Source organism: Thunnus thynnus, chromosome 10 (assembly GCF_963924715.1).
Source record: "Thunnus thynnus chromosome 10, fThuThy2.1, whole genome shotgun sequence".
Classification (NCBI taxonomy): Eukaryota; Metazoa; Chordata; class Actinopteri; order Scombriformes; family Scombridae; genus Thunnus; species Thunnus thynnus.
Window position 1 is genome coordinate 8819402 of NC_089526.1, and position 18489 is coordinate 8837890.

General features: G+C 38.3%; 1 protein-coding gene across 4 annotated transcripts; it reads left to right on the forward strand.

Moving 5' to 3' along the window:
* Positions 1–2971: 2971 nt before the first annotated feature.
* si:ch73-95l15.5 (ribosome-binding protein 1) lies at positions 2972–18463 on the forward strand. Of its 4 annotated transcripts, none has more exons than XM_067600767.1 (11): positions 2972–3098; positions 6148–6375; positions 6467–7479; positions 7737–7883; positions 9825–9902; positions 10825–10941; positions 12135–12284; positions 12469–12636; positions 15537–15728; positions 16530–16721; positions 17523–18463. In XM_067600767.1, exons 1-11 carry the CDS (start codon positions 3068–3070, stop codon positions 17625–17627), a joined length of 2421 nt encoding a protein of 806 aa, XP_067456868.1. In that variant the 5' UTR covers positions 2972–3067; the 3' UTR covers positions 17628–18463. The 4 variants fall into 4 exon arrangements, with proteins under 4 accessions (XP_067456868.1, XP_067456869.1, XP_067456871.1 ...); XM_067600768.1 differs by lacking the exon at positions 2972–3098 and adding an exon at positions 4165–4390; XM_067600770.1 differs by lacking the exon at positions 2972–3098 and adding an exon at positions 4233–4251.
* The last annotated feature ends 26 nt before the right edge of the window (positions 18464–18489 follow it).

Genomic DNA, 18489 nt, shown 5'->3' on the forward strand with positions numbered 1-18489 from the left:
ATAGATTAGACAAACTTGTTAAACTTAGCTGTACCTTGGCAACATTAAAATGTTCTGTGGATTGAGGCGTCTCAGTTGCTGCTGTCTCTTCATATAATCCCAGACCAGCTTGATGATGTTGAGATCAGCACTCTGTGGGAGCCATACCATCTGTTGCAAGACTACTTTACCTCTTGTCACTGAAGCTAGTTCTTTATGACTCTGGCTGTATGTTTGGTGTTGTCATGCTACAGAATAAATTTGTGACCGATCAGATGCCTCCCTGATGATATTACATAATGGATAAGAATCTAAACATCTAAAGTGCCTAAAACTTTTGCACAGTACTGTATATATGATAAATATAACACTCTAAATGAGGACATTTGGCGTTATGAATACATTTATTTTTGATACTTTAAGTACATTTTGCTGCTAATACTAATGTGCTTTTACTTAAGCAAGATTTTGAATACTTTTACTTGTAATGGAGTATTTTTTCATTGTGGCTTCTTTATTTTTCATTAAAAGATCTTCACCACTGTTTGTTCCAAAATTATGGTGTTTTGAGTGAACACAAGATTTTTTTGTTTTGTTAGTAGTGCAGTCAGTATGGTTAAGAATATGCTTTTCATTTCAGTTTGCTATCATACTGTGTTATTATGAACTCACTTACTATTTATGTTTTGTGCTTTATGTCCTCCACCCTGAGTATCAGGCGGAGAGTACAGGGTTCCCCTAAGCAGGCACAACATAAACATTCTTTTGTCTCCCTATCCATTTAAGCCCTTAACACCACCTAAGCTGAAATATGTGTATGCTGTAGCTGTCCTTCTTGTTGATCACCATGATATATCACTTTTTCTAATGTAGATGGACATATGCAATTGATGGATGAATGAATTTGTTGTTGTTTATTGTTGTTTTGCTGTGATTTTATACTGTAGACACTGTGATGTCCAAGGCAAATTTCTCACTGGGACAATAAAGTCTATCTTATCTCTCTTATCTTCTGCTGATTTGACTTTAGTGAGAAGAATTGAAAATTAAAATGAAAATCCATTTAATAATTGAGGTGCTAAGAAATTTACACTGTGCAGTGATGTGGGATATGGAGTGTGCATGTTTAAAAAAAAAAAAATCTTCCAAGTTCAAGTTTTTTCTAAAATGTTTTACTGGGGGTATTTTATTCCACTTTATTTCTTTTGTTTTAATATTCTGATTTTACCACCTAATAGTAGTACTTATATCTGGCGATTTTAGACTCTTTTTACAGCTGCTCAAGAACATCTAAATTTCATGTCAGCATCCCTAAGAGTAAATGATAATAATAATTACTATTAATTACTGTTATTTTCTGAAACCATGTTTAGCCCTTTAACGTTAGATTAGGAGAACCTACGGTGGCTGGGAAACATGAGAAAAACGCAAGAGGCTCTTTTTAGAGCCAGTGTTGAGTTTGTCTGTTCTGGGACATGGTGGGTTCTGTAGAAGAGGACCCGCTCTCAATGCAGATATAAAGAGCTCATTAAAGGTAACAAAAACATAACGGTTCTTATTTTCAGGTGATTATATAATAATGAAAACATATGAATACTATATTCCATTTCTGCCAATAGATCCCCCTAAATCTTACACACTGGTTATTCACTGAGCTAGTCTGCTTGTGTACTTGCCAGCTAACGAGCTAACTGATGCACTTTATTATTTTAAAGTAACGTTAGTCCCAGTGTTTCTTACTTACTTTTATGCACAGTAAATTGAAGCATTGGAACAGAAAATGTGTCTCATGCTTATTGCATTCACTGAACTTTTTCATAGCTATTTTTGGTTTCAGGTAGTCATCTCCTTCCAGTTAGCTTCTTGCCCAGGTGCACAGGTTGGAGGGACGGCATCATTTGACAATATTTGTATTGTATGATGATTCTTTCATTGATGGTATGGTGGACTGTCCCCATGTGGTTCAGAGATTGAAACAACGTCTGGTACCTTTCTCCTTATATCTGCTTTGCTATAACTTGATTTTTTACTTTGGAAAGTTCTGGTCATTATGATCGGGTCTTTGCCTCAGATTTCATTAACTGACTGAGGGTCCTTTCTAAAACAGGTATAGTATATTGAAATCTGTGATTGTTCATTCTGAACCATTATTATTATACACTACAATAGAACACCCAACTAATTAGGTTGCTTCTAAATAGGGTTGGGCAATATATCGATCAATTATATCGATATTGTGATATGAAACTAGATGTCATCTTAGATTTTGGATATTGTGATATGGCATAAATGTTGTGTTTTCCTGGTTTTAAGTGCTGCATTACAGTAAAGTGATGTAATTTTCTGAACTTATAAGACTGTTCTAGCTGTTCTATCATTTGCCTTTATCCACTTAGTCATTATATCCACACTACTGATAATTATTTATCAAAAATTATTTTGTGTGAATATTTCATGAAAGCACCAGTAACCATCCTAACAGTATTGTTGCAATATCAATATCAAGGTATTTGGTCAAAAATGATCGTGATATTTGATTTTGTCCGTATTACCCAGCCTTACGTCTAAAGTAACATTGTGTACCTAGTTGAATTGAGGTTTGCGAGAGGCAATGGGGTTGAATACTTTTGCAGACAGCATAGCCTTTTCCATTTTTTATTTTCTTAAAAAATATTTTGTAGTGTAAAACTCATATTACTTAGGCTGCTAGTAATTCATTAAAGTCTGTGTAAAGGAAAATGAAAGATTTCTTTTTAAACACATTATAGCCTACATGTTAGAAAATAATTGCTGAAAACATGTGGAAAGACTGTCAACTATGTAGTACTGAAATGTGGAGTTAGAGCGTAGAAGTGTTTTTTTTTTTTTTTACCATTTCTGTGTTCAGGATTTTTTGGGCGGGCCATAAATGGTGGATCCATGACGTAGAGGGGTGACTAGCAGCCAACACCAGACGCCGCCCTCGGCTTCGGCATCAGCATCGGCTGTGCAGCTGAAAGGTCCCCAGCCATAGGAAGAGCATTTACCGCGCAGCACTTCACCAAAAAGCACGGTGTGAGAGGCTTTTGTTCCAAGGGTGATTGCCACAATGAAGCCACCATTGATGTTTCAGCAGAGGAGTGAGTATGGTTAAATGCACCGAACTCCATTGAAAAAAAACCCGACAATAACATAGTGATGATTGGTGGTGGTTATCTTGTTAACTAGTCATTTAAGTTACATTTTTACTGAAGTAAGTCCACATTTACTTACAAAATATGTGCTGAATTAAACAGTGGCCCCTAATGTTACTTTATTTTTAAAATATCTTCCATGTTGCTTGCCTTACACCTACAGACAAGGCCTATTTTAAATTGTGTATTTTTACAAAGGAGTTTGGTTTGAGCGTTGTTAACTCACAGGCTGTTCAGTTGGTCTGTGCTTTCAGTGGCTTCAGTGGATATGCCTCCAGCATTTCAGAGCAGAGAATACTGCTTATTTTTCCACGATTTTAAAACCTAATTTTATATACTTGGTGACTTTTTTAATCATTCAGATTTTGCTGGGTGGTTAATTACACATTTTTCTGTGGGTTGACTAACTCAGAACACATTTATCATTGCTTTATATGGACTTTAAAAGTATTATTGTTGTAAATTAAAATATCATATATAGAAAAATATTAATGTATTAATTGTTATCTAGTGAAATAAGTGATTTAGCAGGGGGGGTTGAACACTTTTTCAAGGCACTGTATGCATGTCACATTCTTATTAGGGGCTGAGTCCCCCCTGAAGGTCTGATCCTAGAATCACACTGTGATGTCCAAGGCAAATTTCTCACTGGGACAGTTAAGTATCGTATCAACTTGTCTCTGGTTATTTGACTGTAGTGAGAAATATTGCAAAATGCATTTTAATATAAAGTGCAAAGAAATATTACACGTGTGACATGGAGTGTGCATGTTTAAATCTTTAAATCTTCCAAGTCCAAGTTTTTTCTAAAATCTTTTACTAGGGGTATTTTATTTTGTTTTATTTTAATTATCTGATTTTACTGCCTAACAGCAGTACTTCAATGTTTTAACCTTGTAAAGCACTGTAACTCTGTTATGAAAAGTGCTGTATAAATAAAGTTTATTATTATTCCTGTCAGCCAGACTTCCTCCGTGTCTGTTCGCACGGCTCTAAACAGGTATGACCGGTGACGTCAGCAAGGTGACACCCACCTCTCTTCCTCTACTCCGCTGTGGTGCAACGCGACTCCGGTCCATTTCCCGGTGGAGATTTCTCTGTAGGAAACTTTTACAGACTTTATAGTTGCATTTTTGTGACTTCGCTTCATTCATGAGACGACAATGAAGGTTTCTTTCTCGCTCGCGTGACGACGGGACTTTATCACGTTCTGCGCGTGAAGCCGGGAGGACTCAAACGTGAGGCTTTTACAATTATATGAAAGCTAATTGTGCATGTGTTTGTGAAGCCTAGTGGGAAGCAGACTGAGCTAAACCGAGGCTGGTGAATGCGCACAGTGATATAACACTGAAGCTCGTCTTTCACAGGCTGACGTTAGTTTCATATTGAATCGCTGCACCTCACTTGCTTAAAATAGAATCAGATAGAGGATAGTTCAACTGTTTTCCACTGGATGGTGAAGAGTTTCCCTTTGGAAAAATGTTACATGGTGTATGTAAGTCAAAAGTCGGAAAGGATTACACGGTGTTAAACTGTATAACAAACAGCCAAATGTCGTGGATAATTATCGCGTTATGTTTTTAATTCAGAGGTTATGAGATTTTATTGTCACGTCATTGCAAATGGTTTGTTTCGAGGGGTTTTGTGGAGGGTTAGGGCGTCTTAATTGGCTTTAAAAAAAATCTTGGACATCCTGTGAAGGGGCAAAACGTTCACGGAGAGACTGAATGCTGAAGAGAAAGTTTCATTCATGGACAGACTGACTGAACTCACTGTCAGCGTGGCTCAAGGTCGACGTGTCCCGCCCTGTGGGAAGCTACTGTAAACACCCACCAGCTGTATGCTGCAATAAACCGGTCGACCAAAACATTCATATGCAGGAAAGAGATACGTAAACTAAATAAAAATCAGAAGTTTAAAGCATCAGGAAGGCACTAAACTGGTGAGATTAGACAAATCAAACTGCCCACAGCCTCATTCAATGTGAAGAAAACTTGTTGTTTTTCAGCATCCAGCTCTCAACTTTTGAGCAATTTTTTAACATCAATCTGAGCCAGCTGTTACGCTACATGCCAGTTTGAAATGAATTCAAAACTCCTTCCTTAAGTTTCTGTCTTTTAGTGACAATAAAGTGGGCTGTAAATCAGTGTTTCACAACCTGTTTTTGCTCGTGAACCCAGAGGACAAAACCAACATGTGATTGTGAACCCTTTGGTCTGTGAGTTGTGATCATTTCAATTTGGGAGTAGAGCTGCAACGATTAGTTGATTAATCGATTAGTTGCCAACTATTAAATTAATTGCAAACTAATTTGATAATCAATTAATCGTTTTGAGTCAATTTTGAAGAAAAAATGCCCAAATTCCAGCTCCTTAAATGTGATCGATTATCACAGATCAGTTCATTTGTGAGCATTATAGAGGCTTAAAGAGGTAAAACTATTCAGTGTTTCACAAGAAAAATCAACTTATTAGATAAAAGTAGGGCTGCAACTAACGGTTATTTTCATTATCATAGGTTAATTTGTCGATAGTTTTCTCAATAAGACGTTTGGTCTATAAAATGTCCAAAAAATGGTGAAAAATATCTATTGCTGTTTCCCAAAGCCCAAGTCTGTGTCCTTAGATGTCTTCTTTTGTCCCAATCTGTTGTCCATAATCCAAAGATAGACTACAAGACTTAATAAACCAAAAAATATTAACATTTCAGAAGCTGGACTCAGAGAATTTGGACGTTTTCTTTAAAAACTGACATATTAATCGATCATCAAAATAGTTATATTTTCTGTCAATCAACTAATTGTTTAATTGACTAATCGTTGCAGCTGTTGATAAAAGTCTGGAAATATACCTAATTCTGAGAACCAGAATTTAGCTTTTTCTTGTTCTTTATTCTGTTAATCATCATTGCGGTTCCCTGTGGGTTCCTGATCTCCAGGCTGGGAACAAACTGCTGTAAAAGCATCTCTGCTTTTTTTTTCTGTTTTAATTGACAGAGAATTCCCAACATCTACCGGACATCAAGGGGGATTGTGTCAGCCCTCTGTCCACGATGTCTTCCAGAGGTAAAAATGACTTGTGCCGAATATGTGGAGGCGCTCTCCAGGGAAACCAAAGGCGGTGGCTGTTCGGAGGCCAAAATAAGAAGACTGGTCATCCTCAGACCCCGACAGAATCCCTGAGAGGAGGAAGCCTGTCCAGGTCCTCGCAGAGCAGCCCCTGGGGTGAGTCTGGAGCAAAAGAAAATCAAAAGTTTGTCTGAAGTATATCCCCAAATATCTTTCATAAACCTTTTTTTTTTTACACTCTTCACAGGCAGCACTTTTTCCCTGGGATCCTCTGTCTCTCTCTCAAAGTCCCAGCTATCCCTGAGCTCCCCCTCCAAAGGAATGGATCTGCTCTCTGTGTTGACCCACATACTGGGGCAGTCTGTATCACGGGGCAACGGGCAGGGGGAGTTTGTGTGTGGCAAATGCATGTGCGTCCTCGAGCGGGTGTTTAAGTTTGACTCAGTGATAGCCAGGGTGAGGGTGCTTTCGTCCGAGAGGCTTCAGAAGCTGACACAGGAGAGGGACAAGATCAGACAGTGGGTTCGCCAAAATTACCACCAGAGACACCCACAGGACTTCCAGAGCAGGGGCAGCACCAGCGAGGAGGATGGCGAGGCAGAGAAGGAGGGCTACAGGGAGATGCTCAAAGAGAATATGGCTCTTTCAGAGTACGAGTGCTGGTCCGAGAAATGGGACACATGTCCGTATTTTATAAGAACGGGTAAAAGATGTAGAAAGGGTAAAGGATGTGAAGGCTGCGATTCCTTGCGAGTGTCAGACTCGGATTATGAGTCAGTTTGTGGCGTTCCCCGCCGCTTGCCTTTCCAACCTTTCTCTCCGTTAGCATTGTCGCGGGACAAATCCCAGAGCATGCCACTCCACTGGCAGAGGGTGCCCTCCATCTGCTCCAGTCCTGCTTCGCTGGCGGGGTCCAGCCTCTCCTTACGGCCGTCTTCCCGCACAGAGTCCGTTCAGTCCCTGGACTCTCTTGATGCCAATGACCCCTTTGATTCACCAGGTGATCAGGCAGTCAACTTTGTGCTCAAGGAGCTGAGATGCATTGAAGGAAAGCCGGTCAGTTCGCCATCAGGGAGCAGGATCCCAGTTCTGGGCAGGAAGGACGGAAGGTATTCAGGAGAAACTGGCGAGACGGCGTTACCAGATGTTAACCGGGTGCTGAACTTTGGTAATGGGGAGAACGGAGGGGATGAAACTGATGAAGAGGACGGGGATGTTCTAACAGAGCTGAGGGACGAGTTCATGCCTCTTCATCGAGAGGTGAGTGTTTTTATTTGTGTCTGAGCATGCCAAAGATAATTGAAATGTACTTTGTGTGTATAGGAGTAGAAGAACTCTGACCAAATGCTGTGTGAGCTAGTTACTGTAAATATTGACACAGTGCACTGCAATAGGTAATCCGGGAGCAACTGGGGCCAGTCCAGTAGTCCAACAAGATTAGAATTACACTTTTCACTAATATTTTTACCAAGAAATACCACAACCCACATTCAGTATTCAATCATTTGTCATTTCAGAGCACTACAGGCAGGGTTCACAATGCTGTTAAGCACCTGCAAGGTCAGCTGGACCAAGCTGTGGCCCGCGTCAGGACCCTGGAGGCTGAGCTGAAACATGGGAAGAGCAAACCAACTGAAGTCAACGGATCAGAGGAGTGGACCCCTGTAAGCATTCAGTTTTTTTCTCTCACACACCCCATTATATGTTTAAAAAAAAAGTCTCCGGACACCTGAATGTGACATGTCCATCGGAGGAAAGCACAACTTAAAATGAAAATGATTATTTTCAGTTATCAATTTCTTAAAACCCAAGGTGATGTCTTTAAATGTCTTGCTTTGACTGATCAACAGTCCAAAATAGAAAAATATTTAGTTTATCATCAAGTATGACACACAAAAGCTTTAAATCCTCACATATGAGAAGCTACAACCAGCATATATTTTTCCTTTTTTTTAAAAAAAAGACTAAAACGAATATTTGATTATCAAAATAGTGTTGATGTTGTAAATACTCCAGCATTAAGTGAGACGGTGTGCAGGAGTTTTTCTCATTTTCATTCAAGACTATTATATGTTAAAAAGATTGTGGTCAGCGGAGAAATTAATATATAAAGATGATAATAATGTAAACACTCAACATTCATCAACGTATGAAATGATAAATAATTAATTTATAAATTAAATAATAAAGTTTAAAAAGAAAATACAAAAATCCTAAATTATAAACTCAATTATAATCTAAAAATAAATATAATTAGAGACAGTTGTTACATTTTGTTCAGTCAAGAAAAACAGATGTGTAACTCAGTACAACATCTGTCACATGTCTAAACCGCTCCATACACTGACCTGTGAACGTTGTGTTGACTGAGCACAAATATAGCATTGTGAAAGGAATAGAGGGTGGGTGTACTGTGTTTTGTGGTTATGGAAGGGTGTGTCTGCGTTTCCTCATTTACAGGTGCAGATAACGACAAACACGCACGCGCGCGCGCACACACACACGCACACACACACACACACACACACACGGCCTCTCTGGAATCTTCCCCAACCAGTGGAGTTTGCCCTGGGCTCAGTAGTCTTATGATAGAGGATATCATTAACAGACCTCTCAGCTGCTTTGTAGAGCCTGCAGTCCACATGACCTGATCTTTGTCAGAATCAAAGACGCTGTATTCTCATGACGAATATAGTTTAATATTAGTAAGAATCGATGTGAAATGTGTGGAAGGAGCAGGAGGTTTAAACACATGGAGTAACTGGAGACAAAATCGCGAAGAGGATAGTATGGCTGCAACAAACAATGATTTTCTTTCTCACTCAAACTTTTTAGAAGATATAATCTCTGATGAGCATCGCGAAAATAAACATCCATAAACCTGCTTAGAAATCAAAAGACTTCTGCAACTCCAGAAGTTTCCTGATAATTATAACGTTTTTAAGTTTTCTTCAGTATCAAAGTAATATGGTGCTAATTGTCTGTACATACAGGGGTACACTGCAAACAGGAACTGCTAATAGCTAATTCAGCATGACTCTTAATGTGACCAAATTGACTGATTTTCCTGATCCAATATCCAAAGATTTGCTTTACACTTCTATAAAATAAGAAAAGCAGTAAATGCACAAATTTATGTTTGGTATTTTTGCTTGACAAGTGACTTAAAATGGTTTTATTTATTATCAAAAGAATTAGATTTTTTTGTAATCAACTAATTTATTAACTGACTGATTGTTTCAGCACTAAAGGAATCCATGTAGTTAATTCCACATAAAAACAAACTGTCAGGAATAGAGTTGGGTATTAAACCTCAATGCCTTTTGAGTACTACCTAGATGTAAATCATGAAATATATCCAAATTTAGACTATATTATATTCAGGCAAAGTTTTTTTATTTCAAAACCAATGCATTGAACAGTTTGGCATGCTTTTGTTAAATGAAACAAAGGGGTTAAAATATGTTTATATCCCCCCCAAACTAAGGTATCAAAGAAAGTATTGTTTTGCCAGAAGTGAAACTCTGATCATAAACACCACAGTTTAACCTCCTGCTCTGACTTGTAAAAGAAACTAATGTCACTTGTCTTCCTCTCCCCTGCAGCTTGCCCAAGAGGAGGGTGGCATTTCCCTGCTGCAGAGCCTCGGTCACTCCCTGCACAGCCGGGAGCGTCTGATCCAGGTGGGTGAGGTGATGAGTGCAGACAGGACTCGGTCATGCACGCAGCAGTGGGATCTTCTCCTACTGCTCAGGCTCGGGCTCGAAGCTCACTGGAATGTTGTTTGTCTTTGAAGTCGCTGTACGCCCTTAAAGCGACAGCGCCAAAAATACTTTCCCTTTGTCTGTTAACCACATACACGATTGTACCAGTGACACTGACGTATGTTTTCTGATGCTTTGATCATGACTGCCCTTGATTTCAGTTGCTTGTTATGGGATTTTACTGGATTGTTGCACTCATTTTAAGTCACTCTTGATGTACATGAAATTGACAAAGCAAATAGGACTGACCAAAGGATAAGATCATCAATAAGTGATGATATATAAAAAGTCTTTATTGCACTTTTACCTGTGTTGAAATATGTTATTTAATAAATAATAACCTCTTTACAGACACATGAATGCATCTTATCATTCAAGGTGTTTTAGCATACTAAAATTCAATGTATTTACTTTAAAAATAAGCTGTTTATATGACGTGAACATTAAGTTAGAAAGCAAATGTAAGCCTAAACCTTATTAGGAAGGCCCTATTGTCAGAACAAATGTACAAATAACATTTTCAGTGTGCCCTTATTCTCGCCTCGTGCAATCAGTCTTGTGGTTTTAAACGGATTTGAGCAGGTTTTAACAGATTTGAGTTTCAGGGTGAGTAGATAAGTAATACATGTGACTGCCTGTTGGAGCTGTAGATAAATGATGAGATGACACAGCCTGATGTTTGCTGTGGTTCTAATTTGCATTCATATCAACGTGGCTCTGGGCTCCATATGAACACTTGGCCTGGTTTATTATGACACATCATGGCTTTATACGCTTCAGTTAAAAAGTCACGTGTGTTCTCCGTTTTTCACTAAGCAGACTGATATTTTCTCTCTTCCAGGAGTGCGTGGGTCTGATCAGAAGACTATGCGTAGAGGAGGGAGCAGGGTCTGAGCTGGCCGACAAGCTGACTGAGAATCTGGGCGAGAATCTGAAAGAAATTCTCTCTGATAACAAGGTTAGAGCTGACATGTCCCTTTTGATCCTCCTCATTAACATTAAATACTTGTCTCCTTTATAATGACACATATTGCCCACACACTGAAGTTTTTACGTGTCATATATGATATTAAACTTAAATATCTTTTGGTGCTTTGACTGTTGATTAGACAAAACAAGGCATTTGAAGTCATCACCATGGGCTTTAAGAATTTATAACAGGCTTTTTTCATTATACAAAACAAATTGATTGATAGATAAAATAATCTGCAGATTAATCGATAATGATTTGTTGCAGCACTACACTGTAGCACAACAATGGTTGGCAGATAAACAGACTTTTGCTGATAGTCATCTACATACCAGTGCAGGTCTTGTGATGGGTAAGTTTTACCTCAGGCCTGCAGGAAGTAAAACCAGTCCAGCGGTAGTCTGTCAGTGATTTTCTGTGGCTCTGTGTAAAAAAAAAAAAAAAAATAAAAAAAATAAAGAAGAGCTGAAATTACACTCTGTTTCAAGAAGTTAACTCTGTTGTTTCTGGCATGAAATTACATTCAAGATTACCGTTTTTGTGATTCATGTATTCATCGACTTGTAGCTTTGACATGTGGACTACAAGGATAATATAACTAACAGACAATAACTAAATAAGACAGATATTAATAATCATGTTCATGGATTCTCACTGTCCACCAATTATGTGTTTTACTGTCTGGATGACTGAGTCAAATCACAAATATTGTTTACGTAATTATGTGAAGTGGCTGCTGTCACACTGCAGTTTATCTTTGGGACTATTAAAGTACTCAGTCTATCTATCTGAAGAAAAGAAAAGAAATCTGGAGAAAAACAAATTACTGATTTCCCCTTGTGGTCTGGATAGAGCAGCTGGCTCCGTTTTGCTTGTTAAAGTATGATTTGTTAAAGTACAATTCACTAGCTTAGAAATGAAATGTGCTTCTGACATACTGAGCACCAAAAACTTGACATCCTGTCTTGTAAAACTGTTTATGTTCTTAGCTGTAAGTTTATTCAAATTTGACTGAATGTTTTAATGGTCAATTTTCAGTTTTCGATCTTGTGTCAGTACAGTTTTGACTATCTTTATGTTTTCCTGCTTATTATATTGGCACTCTAGTAATTTTAGACAAATCTTTGCACAGAGCCACATCTTTAGATTTAATTTATTATTATTTTTTTTGTGATCTTTAGACTGCCCTGGAGAGTTTGATGTCTGAAATAACTGCCAAAGAAAAGGACACAGAGAATGAGATCGAGGCACTGAGGAAGGCTGGAAGAGACAGAGAGCGAGACCTCGACACACTCAACACTGTGCTGCAGTGCAACCGGGATATTATCAATGTAAGAGCACACACACACACACACATTAGAAAGTGGAGTGGAATTTCACGCGTTGTATTTCAGAAACATACACACACACACTTAATACATTCAAGCACTCTGTACATGTCTACTTTATCCCATGCACAGTTCACTCTACCAGAGGTTTTATCTAGGTTGATATGCATTTTTGTCCTTACTCCAGGATCTGCAAGTGACTCTGCGGGAGAAAGAGCGACTGCTGGAGGAGGTGCAGAATGAGAGGGAGGTGTGGAGACAGCGTGACCGGGCCCTCGCTGCTGTCCTGCAGGAGAAGGAGACTCTGATCCGCTGCCTCAAAGAGAAGCTGGAGAGCTGTCAGAAAGATGTACAGGTATATAAATATATTCAAACATACACTCACCTGCAAAAACTATGGCAAAATTACCCGGAAGGAAGAGGAGTAAAAACCTGGAAATCCATTGTACAGCTTGGATAGCTAGCTATTATGTTTTTCATAAGGTGGTTAACTGTTTCAGACATATTTTCATGGCTATTACTGATAGTCTTGAAAATTGATATAAATATATATTTTGTCATACCAGTATTATTTTTGACTGAGGGTGTGAAATAGTGTGAATTTGAGCAGCATTTTTAACATGACAGAACTATAGACCCGTCAAACAAAAAAACTGTGCATCTGTAAATTGTCTCTAATAGCTGCTCTATTTTTGCGAGGTCATATCATTTCTGATAAATGATCATAAATGCAAGAGATAGTAGTAAACTTTTGTGCTGAATTGATAAACTTAAGCTGCGTCTCTAATACAGATTCAACTTTTAATAGTACATTAGAGCTGTAGCAAGTTCACATTGTGATCACAACATACAAAATGATCATCCTTAATTGGCTAAAACAAAGTAAAACATCGACCATCTAATAAAACAGATAGTTTTGAGAATGACTTTAAATGGACATATCATGCTTTTTGTGATTTTCTGTCATTTTTATACTGTCATGATGTTGGATATCTATGTTAAACATGGTCAAAGTTCCAAAACATAAGGTGAATGTATGTAAAAATGCTTCCTGCAAGTCAAATCCAGGGTTTCAACCTGCTCTGAACCTCTTCTTCCTCCTCGTGATTACATCAGATTGGTTCGAGCATGCCCACAAACTACTGTCCGTTCTGTAGCCTTTGTTGCTAAGGTTGTTCCACAGGTTCTTCACGCTGTCACTGACATATTTCGGATGGGATTAGGGCTCGAACATGTACGGATGTATTTGAGAAGTTTCAATTTTGAGTAAGGAATGAGGAAAAAGAAGTGAAATCCTACTACTGCTGTTTGTTTACATACCTTAAAGAGACAGTAGTTAAAACACAGAGGCTGAACTGAGGGGCTGCATAAAGGGCCAATATAAGATAAATAAGGAGTTACTTAAAACTGCATGCAAAGATATTTCAGTAGAGCACCAGGATATAAATATACTTGAAAATGCACATGATACATCTCCTTTAAGGGCAAGGTCCAAACAATATCTTGCATCACGTTGTCTTAAAATTGTCTATCAGCAATATAATGAAAACATCAGTCAGCCCACATGAAAGCCAGTCAAAGTTTACTTGCTGTAAAAATTGCAGAGCAAAGTATTACTGTAGATGCCTGATACTCTTCACTGTGCTGTAGTCCTGTTTGGTATTTCAGAGGGAGGGCAGCAGCGATTTGTGGTTGAAACATTGTCACACCGTGTCCTAACTGAATGTGACACGACCGAGCGTCAGTGACAAAATCAGTTTGATTGCTTTGCTTTCTATTGGAATGTTCTAACCGGCTGCGAGTGACGCAGCACAATGTGGCACCCTGTTTCTATTTACTTCCTGTCGCTCACGTTGAAAGTACGTCACGGACGAGGAACGGCTGATTTATTTAGTTGAAAGGAGGAGTTATCTCTGTTATCCCTCCTCTGGCTGGAGGGAGATCGCTGGGGAGCTGGAAGTTTCTGGTTAAGTCGCTGTTGGCTATATTGTATGTCATTTCCAGTAATGAAACATCTAAATATCACAATATAAAAAGTGTTTTTTTCTGTTTTAAAAAGTACAAATGTAGGATAGCAAGTACTCTGCTTACATTTCCAGTCTGATCTTGAGTGAACAGCTGATAGGTACATGGTTTGTTTACATGACGTAACAGAAGAACATATTTAATGGATTCAGTGTGGACAGAGAATGTCCGATGTTACACAATGCAATGTGATAGTCACAACGCTCGCTTGCTTCTAGGACGCTGCGTCAGACTATATAAAATAAATAACTGGGAACAGAAAAGCAGCATGCAGGCAGTTTTTTTCCTGGGGGGGAAAAAAAACACCGGAAAAATTTCTGTTTGCAACTTTATATTGTTTTTGTTGTGAAGTCAGAGACTATCTGTCATCTGTCACAGCTTCAAGAATTCATAGTACAAATGTTGTCATGCTAGTTTGGTTTGATTGATCCTCACTAATTATAAAAGTAGCTGGATGTTTTTCAGATGATTCATCAAGTACTATTGCCGTCTCTCCTCCACATGCCACACACAGACTGGCCCCGACAGCAGCATATTAAAGTTAAAATAAGCTTTTATTATAATAATGATACAATTTCTCCTGCAATTACTGTTGGCTGACAATAAAAGGAGAAAAAACAAGCAGGAAAAAATCCGCCCCGAAGCACTTAACAGAGTGGAAAAGCATTTTCCTGGTAAAGCACATTTGTAGGCCTTTTTGATTTGCTGTAACTTCTTTTCATTCTTTTTTTTTTTAATTCCAAATTGCAGATTTTGATGTCAGACTCAGTGAGTCAAGGTTTGAGGACTTTTCATAGACTCAAAGATTCACATGTTCTACAATTGTCTATCAGCAATTAAATGAAAACATCAGTCAGCCCAAATGAAAACAAGTCAAAGTTTCCTGGCTATAAGAATTGCAGAGCAGAGTGTTACTGTAGATGTCTGATACTCTTCACTGTGCTGTAGTCCTATTTGGTGTTTTATCCACAGACTCATAGAGAAATATTTCAGCTTAGAAAAAGAGCTTTCTAATATGCTGCAGTATGACTTGGATACAAAGTGGAATAAGTGTTCATTTAACCTCTTGCACCTTAAAACAAAATTTCATTCTCACTGTTATTGAATGAGGAGCCTGTTCTGCAGCGTTCAGCCCTCCCGGCTTCCTCTGGGAGATGAGGTTTGCCAGTAAATATTGACTTCAGTGACCATGGGGAAAGCTTTACTCACGACTTGTCGTTTTTCTTCCAGACTCTCTCCGACTCTGTGATTGGCCAAGGACTGACGGGGGGCGGAGTTGAGGCGGCTCTTGCCTCTCAGCTGAAGGAGAAGGAAAGCCAGCTGGCAGCCTTGTTGAAGGACAGAGAGGGAAACAGCACCACCATGTGTCAAGAGGTCACCAAACTCACCGCAGCCCTGCAGGAGTACCAGACTGTGGTTCAGGTGAGGTATCAAAATGAAAAAGGACACATTTTATTACACATTGCAGAAAAAAAACAAAGTAGTTGCTTGAATATTCTGAGTTTAGTATGATTTTTTATTTTAAATACACTTGTCTGATGCAAATCAAGAGATTTTAGGGGATGCAATCATATCTACACTTGATTCTCAGACAGTATTGAATGTTTGAGAAGAAAAACAATGTTCAGTTATGTTTCTATTATTATTTTTGTGACCATCCAACAAACGGTACCTACTGTACAACACATCTATTGAAGTGGGGGAACTGCACTTCAGCCAGCATTTATTTTAGCATAACAGTCAGAAACATGTATTTGCTAGTAGAGCTGCAACGATTAGTCAATTAATTGATTTTATTTTGATAATTGATTGAATAATTTTGAGTAATTTTTTAAAGAAAAAAATAATAATTCTCTGATTCCAGCTTCTTAAATGTGAATATTTTCTGGTTTCTTAGTCTTCTACAATAGTAAACTAAATATCTTTGTGGACTTTTGGTCTTTTGACAAAACAAGACATTTGAGGAACGTCATCTTGCGCTATTAGAAATAGTGATTGACATTTTTCACCATTTTCTGACATTTTTTAGACCAAACAATGAATTGATTTATCAAGAAAATTTCAACAGATTAATCGATAATGAAAATAATCATTAGTTACAGTCCTGGAGCCCTGAAGTGAGATTAAAAATCATCAGACCTGCTTACACCATTAAAAGCTCATGTAAGGGACATTTTAGCATGCAGCTTCTGCCTTTCTAACCATTTCTTTTGCCGTCACCAGAATCAACAGGAGAGTCACAGCCAGACGGTTTCCTCTCTGACGGATCAACTCAGAGACACTCGACAGGAGCTTCGGGAGAAAGAGAAGCAGAAGAAGGAGGCTGATCGAGCCCAGCAGAACGACCAAGAAGACAGAGAGAGAGAGGAGAGGAAACTGAGGGAGAGCCTGGAGAAGAGAGACAAACTCATAGAGGTAGTACACAGAGCCAGGTTAACTTTAAGGAAACAAATAAACACTTCATGTCACAGAAAAAGGCTATTTTGTTGTTATCCAGTGAAATCCGTGAACAGGAATTAAAGTTCTCAGGCACCATGCCTGATTTCAGGCGTAGAGCAGGTCTAAATTCATATAATACTTAATTCAATATGTTGTCCACATTTCCTCCTTGACAACTTTTCAGGCTCACAAATCTTTTCTTGCTTTAATCCCTACATGAATCTCCAAATTTGGTGATTTTTACATTTTCATTAAAACTGAATTATGTTTTTTTATGGTTTGAGATGGTTCTGTTACTTTCTAAACGGCTATAATGCATAATATGATTATGTGTAATGCGAGAGGTGTCACTCATAGTGATTAAACTGCAGAGAATTATCAGCAGACTTTGCAGCTCCCCTCAACTAAATATATCTCAGGCCTAAACTTGCACATCTGAAACTGTTAGTGGAAACTGTGCCCTCTAGTGGCTGGTCTAAGACTACAAGTGGACCATGGCTCTTATGACGCTGCAGAGCTCCATGTAACAATATGTAAAAATTTTAACAGTATCTCTCAATATTTGAATAAATGGCAACAGATATTTGAATTTTCTCGTTCTTTACTACACAATACGAGTCAGTGACACCGACTCAAGTTGTTATGAGTATTTTTGATTGAGAGTTATGCTGCTGTCTTAAACCACAAATAGATTAGTAAAATATCTCTGAGATTGTATGATACTCTGAACTTCATTGATGCTTGTGGTGGTGACCTAGATCTTCATTTGTTCAACAGCAAATCCTCTTGGATGCCGAGGAGCGGGACCATCTGTTCAGAGAGCTGCAGCAGAACCTACAGAAGAAACGTGAACCTGTGACCGCCATCAAACGCACACTGTGATAGATGAGAGCTGGGTGATAAAATGACAGGATGCAAACTTACTGCACAGAGATAGAGGAATACTTTGCACTTTCTGCACCACCTTTTTGCCTCTTTGACATATTTATCGTGGTGTATATTTATATTTATCTCCACATATTTGAGGTTTGCATTTACAGACCTTATTTGTCCTGGCACAGGGCTGAAGGAAAGTTTAATTTTCCACAATTACTACTAAACTCTCTGGAGTGAATAGGTCATTTCAAACATAGAGAGTCAGATGCAGTCTGATTGTTTTCATTTTGGAGAGATATCAGGTAGAGAGATATCTTTTCTTCTTAAAGCTGGATGTTCAATACTTGACATAAAAATCACCACATTTATTTAACTGTATTTAGTTGATTTTTGAATGTAATGGGTTTAATGTTTAGGCAGTGATTAGATTTCATTTCATTGGGATGGTTGCGGATACAAACATTTCTGAATGATGTGATTGTCAGTGATTCTGAGTGACATTTATTATGTCCTTCAGGACAGGAGCGGGTACAATATTGCTTTAAATTAGTATTAGCATTTCTCTATTCTGAGAAGCTTTTGGCAGGTGTCTTATTGTGTTTGTCTTTTTACTTTCTTTGCTGCACATTTTTGTTTACAGTGCTAGTTTGGCACTCATGGAGGGGAATATCTAGGACCAAAACAGCATTTTTAACTGCATGTTTTTTCTGCTTTTATAAATATATATTTTTCTGAATGATCTTCCTTGTTTACATGTCTTGTGCTGTCAGTCTGTGAGTTATTGCTGGAGACATATTTTCTTTCTTTTAGCTCAAGAGAATTAAACACTCTGATTCAAATTACTCATGTCTACAGACTCACTTATTTC